Below are 9,271 nucleotides of genomic sequence, written 5' to 3' on the forward strand. Positions count from 1 at the left end.
CACCGCCACCATGGGGGACTCTGTTCACAATGTTGACATCAGCAAACCGCTCGTCCACACAACGCCATACACGTGGTCTGCAGTTGTGAGACCGGTTGGACGTGCTGCCGAATTCTCTAAAACAACGTTGGAGGTGGCTTATGGTAGAGAAATTAACATTAAATAATCAGCATGCCAATTCCACGCTCCTTCAAAACTTGATACATCTGTGGCATTGTGTTGTGACGCAACTGCTCATTTTAGAGGCCTTTTATTGTCTCCAGCACAAGGTGCACCTGTGTAATGATCATGCTGTTTAATCAACTTCTTGATATGCCACACCTGTCAGGTGGATGGATTATCTTGGTAAAGGAGAAATGTTCACACAACTGTTTGTGAGCAAATGTGTGCACAAAATGAGAGAAATAAGCTTTTTGTGCCTATGGAACATTTCTGGGATCTTTTATTTCAGCTCATGAAACATGGGACTAACACTTTGCATGTTGCGTTTTATATATTTTTCAACATATAGCACTTGATCTGTTACTCAGTGTTGAAATTGAAAGCCTCTGTGGTTATTGTGTTGATATTTGAGGTGTCGCTGTCTGTTCTTACCATGATATATTTTGTGTTATATTCATTTGACCCATACACTTAATATGTTGTGCACCTGACTGCCCCCTCTTTTCTTGATTGTGTGCATTAGAATTATCCCCAGGTTATAGGAAATTGTGGCATCTAAACTTTTTGTTATTGTTGTATTTACCACTAGAATGTTTGGGTGGCACTCTCTAGTGACAGAGTTTGTGATATTTATAGTAGGCCTACTGAGCAAATGGTTGACACTAGCCGCTGCTCCCCATATGGACAGCTTAGGATCATTTAGGTGGCAGGTTAGGATCATTAACGTGGCTGGTTAGGATCGTTTACATGGTAGGTTATGAGAATTAGGTTAGGAAAAGGGTTAGGGTTAAATAAAATGCTGGTCGTACAGTAGTTGTACTCTCCCTAGTCACAAACACCCTTCATTGTTCAAACCATAGAGAATGATTATAGGCACAGAGTTTCTAAACCCAGAGTCGCAGCATCGCAAGACTTCTGGAATCTCTTGCGAAGCAGACTAAGTAGACCAGGCCGGGGTTTGAGTTATTCATTTTCTCGAAATCTAAAGTCACAACCTAAATTCGAGCCAATTGAGAATTTGAACATATTATTACTCCAACTTCGTGACAGTGACAAACTGACACGTTTTTGTTTTCGTCAAAAACGACTTCATACTGTAGGAGTGCCTTTGCTTTGACTGCCTCCACTTGCGCAGTTGAGCGGAAACTCAACCGGATGCGTCACACTTGTACATCCTGTGAATCATCTGGCTCATCTGTGACGTTGTGTTTACTTCAAACGCGGAAAAGCAAACAGAAGAAATTGCACAGCGGTCCGTTCTCTCTTCGTATCTACAGAGTGAGGATATAAGCATTTTACATGCCAATTCACGACATTTCTTCACAATAATAGTGGCAGGTAAGCTTAATTAAATTGGTTAAATAAATTATGATTGCGTATGTTGGTTGCATTTCAAGTTGTTTTTGTGCTCAATAGTTTCACTTTCACTTTTGATAGCTTTAAGGTATTTTTATGTCTGAATGTTTTAGAACATTTATTTCAAACCTTTTCTTTTAGTAGATCTAATTATATCAAATATTTTGGACCTTTTATGTTACATGAAATGAGCAGTTGAACAAGCTGTCAGACAATAATAGCAGTTGGAAGCTGCGTTTTGTCTTGTCCAAACGTTATTCAACATGAGAGATGCTCCTCTAATGGTGACTGTCCATGCGTCCTGTCTTTATATTCTGTTTCCTTCCTAATTCAGAAAACGTCAACTGCCCTTGACCAGGCTACAGCACATACAGAGATGGCGTAAGGGATTTCTTAAATTGAGCAGACTCACTAAAATATATCTAGTTAGTGTGTTGTAATGACACTGCAATAAATCATGTGTGGTGGGGTTGACGTCATTAAAGAGCTGTACACACAAATCCAGTGTTAATTTAATAAAAACTCATGACAGTTTGTTTCTGTTGGTCTATATCCCATACAGATCTTCAGGCTATCAGGACATTATGAAATATTTCCTAAAATGTGGAGAAACACAAGGTACCTATTGATTTGTTGACTTGATCATACCTTGGCTTTGGTCACTCAACAGTTTGTGATAATATGGTAGCTGCATAGCAGTTGGTTAGCCTACAGCAGCAACTTTTGTTACCAGTAACATTATTGTAAGCCTCAGCATTTAAAATAGATTTTAAGAAACATGTTTTGGTCAGAGTTTTAACCCTAATGAAGAAATATTGACCAAAACGTTGCCTTTAAGATCTATTTAACGTTGTGGAGCATAGACCTAGCATACAATAATATGTTAGGCTAAAATAAAAACCTGCATATATTCTACACCTGCTCTTCAGTAATTTAGTTTGACACTTTTGTTTAACAATATCTTCAACAGATGCAAGGAAATACCTAAAACAGGTGTCTGATGCAGTGTTCAAACATCGTCATGCTAGTATTGCTCTCAAGAAGCCAGAGGAATCAGAGTGGAAGATTGCGGGCCTGGATGACACGTCCTACAAAGGAGAAGAGGAAATTAAGGAGTGGCAGAACTTCTACCTACCAGACAGTGTGAAGATGGAGGTGTTAGGAGCTGTGGAAAACCTCCTCGTCCCGACAGAGAGTGGCCAGCTGGTCATAATGCTGTGTGAGGACCGTCAGGTGTATGCTTATGACGGAGAAGAGATGCACCTGGTCGCTCTGAGCCTGGGGGAAGTCTTTGTCTCTGGGCTTCATTATCCTGGCATCAAGTCCTTCTACAGAGGGGAGTGCTTTAAGGACATGGTGAGAATCAATCTGTAGTGAATCAAACAGTTGTTATAGCTGGTAAGAATTTAAAATATAGTGAATCAAGTAGAGTAACATTTCTCATTATTTATTTGGTATAGTTTTGTTAATATTGATATTGATAACGGATCAGGTGTATTTACAAATCTTGAGGAGTGATCATGCTTGATATCTAACACTTATGTTGTGCTGTTTTGCGTTCCATTCCGTTGTGTAGACTAAAGAAGACTGGGCCAAGGTAAGACAGGGCAAAGTGGGGAGGAGACTTGAAAAGGAGCACCAGGATTTACTGAGACAAGCCAAACCCAGCTTCCTGAGTTGTCTTGACTCCATCAAAGGAGCAAGCCACACAGTCACAGGTGGGCAGGTTTAATGTGTAGCACACAGACAGCTCATTATTGGTGTGCCCATCCAATGTGATCAATGATGATACAAGTTAACATAGATATACTGTTACAGTAATTGCTGTTTAGATAGAAAAGTTGCAATTTTTGGATTTACTCCTTAACAAGCACCTTTGCCCTTCCCTCACAGGTGCCTGTAGCTATCACAAACCAGTGGAACCTCCAACAGTACTTGATGGACTTCTTACGGCTGAAATCGTGTGAACATCATTCACAAGTGATAATATTCTCACCCCCATCAAACTATTTTCAATTTAATCTAGTCTTTACACATACTAAATAATATGTGTGAAATTGGTTTTGATTTAGAATTGGCCATTATCATGCACCTGTTGGAACAGGGGATGGGGGAAAAAAGACATGTAGTCCTTATGTCCTTGAATAGCAAATGGAGGATGCTTTCCCCTAGATTAATTTTCTTGCCAGCCAGGTAGGCTACTCCAGTTGTAAAGCAAAACAATGTGCTTAATTTTAGGAAAGTTGAGAAATAAATATAGTCTATAGAAATCTGATGGGATCCTCCTCTTTAACTTCTTGGCGCACCCATCCCATTAGCGGGATCATTTTCGTCAACATCCGCTGAATTTCAGAGCGCCAAATTCAAATTAAATTACTAAAAATATTTAATTTTCATGAAATCTCAAGTGCAATATAGCAAAACACAGCTTAGCTTGTTGTTAATCCACCTGGCATGTCAGATGTAAAAAAAGCTTTACAGCAAAGCTATCCAAGCGTTTATGTTAGGACATCTCTCTCAGCAGACAAAACATTACAAACAGCTAGCAGCAAAGTAGATTGGTCACAAAAGTCAGAAAAGCATTGAAATGAATCGCTTACCTTTGATCTTCGGATGTTTGCACTCACGAGACTCCCAGTTACACAATAAATGTTCCTTTTGTTCCATAAAGATTATTTTTATATCCAAAATACCTCCATTTGGTTGGCGCGTTTTGTTCAGAAATCCACAGGCTCCAGCGGTCACGACGGGGCAGACGAAAATTCCAAATAGTATCCGTAAAGTTCGTAGAAACATGTCAAACGTTTTTTATAATCAATCCTCAGGTTGTTTTTACAATAAATAATTGATAATATAACGTGACTAAATGTCACATGGAATTTGACTGCGGTCATGTCTCGCGACTGCCGGTGGGCGGTAATATGGTTAACAGCCCCAGATGCAATGCATGATGCATCCTTTTAGTTGTTAATTCAATGTGTCAAAGTTTTACTTCTATCCTGTCCATATTCAAATAAACTAGGCCTACTAAATGTGTGAATTATGAATCTTCTCTGCATGCAGGACCATGTCATCATTGTCTGAACACTTCAAGTCTTATCTGACTGTATATTTACAGCAGTGGTAGAAAATTCAGTAAACATGTTGATAAAACTTTGAATGTTTAACTTTTTCACCTCCAAAGTACGCATGTTACCTATTTAAACCTCTCCTGCACATTTTTCCTGTCGCATCACTCCTGAACCATACCATACTCTACAGCTCTACAGGAGTCTATACTACCAACCAATCACCTAATCTGCCTCAGAAGCTCTGTGCTGGACCAATCATATATTTTGTGCACTAATAAACAAATATACACAAATTCATTATTATTATTGTATAATTTTTCTTTGTAAGTGTTGATTAGGTCTATGGGTGCATTTTAATAGTGTGAAGTGGTTTCTTCTCCATCTGAGAAAACAGGACACTGACAGGTAGAAACAACATTGGGGATGTCAATAGGGGACTGGCTCTCATGTGCAATGATGTCAGTACAGATTAAGGAAAGGTGATGAGGAGAAGAAGCAGGAAGCCACTTGTGGTGCACCCTAGCAGCTCAGAGTTTGTGGCCAAAATAACAAGAATAATGACTCGTTTTTCTCCTTGATGTCTTCACGTTTGCATCAAGGGAATTCACTGCATTTCACACAACTTTATATATTAATTTATATATGTACTTTATTACCTGTACTAACGCAGTTGGATTATATTCAGGGGTGTTTCTAGGATTTTAAGACATTGGGGGCTAAATCCCTAAGCCAGTAAGGGGTCTCAACAGCTAAATGCAGGAATGAAAGAATTCCACAGTGTACAAACACACACACACACACACTCTCTCACCTACGAATGATTTGTAAACCACATTTTACTTTTTCACTGTATTTCACCTCTTATAATTTGTGCAAATAAATATAACTAATTAGAATCTATAGAACAGCTTGAAGTGATAGTCTACTGTGTACTCAACCCACCTCTTTTCTGTCTCCATCTGCCCTCTTCTGTCACTTTTTCTGTGTCTTGTCTGTTGCTGTTTCAGGTTCTTGTTTATTACTGTCTCCTTTGTCTGTCCTTTTCTGTTCTTCTGGTGTCTATATTATATCCTATTCTTATGTTGCTGTCTCTGTCTTGTCTGATGTGTCTAGTTTTGCAATCCAAAACTATCAAGGGGATACTGGGGTAGCTTAACTTGTTTTGGGCATGTGTCTGGGTCACCTAAAAGGGGGCCCCCCTTTGGTGCACGTTTTGGTTTTTACATTAGCACTACACAGCTGATTCAAATAATCAAAAGCCTAATGATGAGTTGGTATTTGAATCAGCTCTGTAGTGCTAGGGCAAAAACCAAAACGAGCACTCGGGGGTTCCCAGGACCGAGTTTGGGAAACACTGATCTAAATCATCCTCTTCCCTACAATTTGCCCTTGGCCTCACACTCTGATCCAACAGGACCCAGACGTGCTCAATGGGGTTGAGATCCAGGCTCTTCGCTGGCCATGGCAGAACACTGACATTCCTGTCTTGCAGGAAATCACGCACAGAACAAGCAGTATGGCCGGTGATATTGTCATGCTGGAGGGTCATGTCAGAATGAGCTTGCAGGAATGGTACCGCATGAGGGAGGAAGATGTCTTCCCTGTAACGCACAGTAATGAGATTGCCTGCAATGACAAAAGCTCAGTCTGGAGTTACTGCCCCAGACCATGACGGACCCTCCACCTCCAAATCGATCCTGCTCCAGAGTACAGGCCTCGGTGTAACGCTCGTTCCTTCGACGATAAACGCGAATCTGACCATCACCCCTTGTGAGACAAAACCGTGACTTGTCAGTGAAGCGCACTTTTTGCCAGTCCTGTCTGGTCCAGCGATAGTGTGTTTGTGCCCATAGGCGACATTGTTGCCGGTGAGGTCTGATGAGGACCTACCTTACAACAGGCCTACAAGCCCTCAGTCCAGCCTCTCCCAGCCTATTGCGGACAGTCGGAGCACTGATGGAGCGATTGTGCGTTCCTTGTGTCACTCTGGCAGTTGTTGTCGCCATCCTGTACCTGTCTTGCAGGAGTGATGTTCGGGTGTACCGATCCTGTGCAGGTGTTGTTACACGTGGTCGGCCACTGCAAGGACAATCAGCTGTCCGTCCTGGGCATCATTCTATTGGTGTTTTTCCAGTGTCAGTAGAAAGGCCTCTTTAGTGTCCTAAGTTTTCATAACTGTGACCTTAATTGCCTACCGTCTGTAAGCTCTTAGTGTCTTAACGACCATTCCACATGTGCATGTTCATTAATTGTTCATGTTTTTTTTTTACCTTTATTTAACTAGGCAAGTGAGTTAAGAACAAAATTCTTCTTTTCAATGACAGCCTAGGAACAGTGGGTTAACTTCACCTTGTCAGCTCAGGGGTTTGAACTTGCAACCTTCCGGTTACTAATCCACCGCTCTAACCACTAGGCTACCCTGCCGGTTCATTGAACAAGCATGGGAAACCGTGTTTAAACCCTTTACAATGAAGATCTGTGAAGTTATTTGGATTTTACTGAATTATCTTTGAAATTTCTTTTTTTGCTGAGTTTACTTTAAAAACAGCTACTCCAGCATTTTTCTAACCGTAACTCGCACATATGCTCATACTTGACTTTTGACTATTTTTATTCACAAATGTAATAGAGCCCCACCGTGTTGGTGTCATGATACCCATAAAACCTAGCGGTCAAACAGGGATATTCCCCGTAGGGGATTTTAGAAAATAAGGGCTGTGTATTGTGTAGGCTTACCCTGGTGTGATGTTTTGGATAACCATGTAAATCTCTCTCACACAAGGTGACTTTTATCAATTTATTCGGCTCTATTTACCCTCATATTAGAAAATGCTCATCAGCATCAAAGAAGACCTCATGCAAGACTACAAATCCCTGCAAGCTCCTGCACTTCATCTCTAGCTGACACCTTTGCTAAACTTGTATTGTCAATTTAAAGCTTGCACAAGACAGTTCACAGAATTGTCAATATAAAGAAATGTAGCCAATTTATTCATTACTACATTTAGCTAACGTTAAATAGATACATTCTTACCTTTGCCTCGATTCGGCAGTCTCATCCAGATCACCATGGTATTTGTAGTTCTTTATGATAGCCACGTTAGCAGCTGATTAGCATACAAATAATGTGGTTAAATACAGGCGAATATGTTGAAAAGTGACCTTGTCCTAGAGAGATTTACACGGTTATTAAAATGTCACGACAGGATAAGCCGACACGAAACACATCATTTATTTGAAGTGTTTCTAAAATCCCCCATGGGAAAAATGATGGAAATATTATTGGAAAAATGTCCATGTTGACTGCAAGGTTTTATGGGTATTATGAGTCTTACTGTGGTATTCTTTGCTCTCACTGTTGAGCCCTGCAAATTGACCACCCCCCAACATAGCTGGTGAAATAGACATTCTTTACCCGCCATTCCTAAATCTACCCGCATTTGCCAAACCATGAATAACAGGCTCAGACCATTATTGTTCCTCCACCGAACTTTACAGTCCGCACTATGCATTGTGGCAGGTAGTGTAATCCTGTAATCCGCCAAACCCAGACTGTTCCAGAGTCCAATGGCAGCGAGTTTTACACCACTCCAGCCGACGCTTGGCATTGCGTAAGGTGATCAGGCTTATGTGCGGCTGTTCGGCCATGGAAACCCATTTCATGAAGCACATGACGAACAGTTATTGTGCTGATATTACTTCTAGATGCAGATTGGAACTTGGTAGTGAGTGTTGAAACCGAGGACAGATGATTTTTATGCGCTACACGTTTCAGCACTAGGCGGTCCTGTTCTGTGAGCTTGTGTGGCCTACCACTTCGCGGCTGAACTGTTGTTGCTCCTAGACATTTCTACTTCACAATAACAGCACTTACAGTTGACCAGGGCAGCTCTAGCAGGGCAGAAATTTGACGAATTGACTTTTTGGAAAGGTGGCATGCTATGATGGTGCCATGGTGAAAGTCACTGAGCTATTCAGTACGGCCATTCTACTGCCAATGTTTGTCTATGGAGATTGCATGGCTGTGTGCTTGATTTTATACACCTGTCAGCAATGGGTGTGGCTGAAATAGCCGAATCTACTAATATTAAGGGGAGTCCACATACTTTTGTATATATAGTGTATAATATTTGACTAAAACATAATAATTTCAAACCTTTACATTTAGGGACATTGCCCTTCGTAGAGTGCCATCTTTCGGATGGGAAGTTGAAATGGGTGTCCTGACTCTTTGTTATCATTCAAAATACCATGGCACTTATTGTAAGAGTACTGGTGTTCATCCCGGTGTCCTTGCTAAATTCCTATCCTGGCCACATTCCATCATGGCCACCTAATCATCCCCCTCATTCCTAATTGGCATACATCACTCCTCACCTCTCCACCTGATAGCTGATGTGTGGTGAGCGTTCTGGCACAAAAATGGTTGCCATGCATCATTGAGGTGGGTGCTACGCATTGTTGGTGGATGTGGTGAGTTACACCTACTATGTAATCTGCGTTGAGTACCTCAGTTGGTATAAAAGTGCTATATAAATCCAATAAATTATTATTGATTATTATTTGTGTACGATCATGTCTCTCTATTATGCGTGGGAATATGTGGGAACAGATTTACTAAATGAAATCACTTGGAGCTGATTTTCTGGTGTTTTTACAGTCTTTTATGTCCAACATTTTAT

At 40.8% G+C, this 9,271-nt stretch overlaps 1 protein-coding gene across 1 annotated transcript; it reads left to right on the forward strand.

Annotated features, from left to right (window-relative positions):
• The first annotated feature begins 794 nt into the window (after positions 1–794).
• Positions 795–4,882, forward strand: LOC110488103 (uncharacterized). Its single transcript, XM_021560123.3, has 6 exons — positions 795–1,500; positions 1,853–1,899; positions 2,081–2,136; positions 2,489–2,874; positions 3,095–3,236; positions 3,412–4,882. Exons 2-6 carry the CDS (start codon positions 1,895–1,897, stop codon positions 3,483–3,485), a joined length of 663 nt encoding a protein of 220 aa, XP_021415798.2. The 5' UTR covers positions 795–1,500; positions 1,853–1,894; the 3' UTR covers positions 3,486–4,882.
• Positions 4,883–9,271: the final 4,389 nt, after the last annotated feature.

This window comes from Oncorhynchus mykiss, chromosome 30 (genome assembly GCF_057628025.1).
Source record: "Oncorhynchus mykiss isolate SJ-2025 chromosome 30, ASM5762802v1, whole genome shotgun sequence".
NCBI classification, from domain to species: Eukaryota; Metazoa; Chordata; class Actinopteri; order Salmoniformes; family Salmonidae; genus Oncorhynchus; species Oncorhynchus mykiss.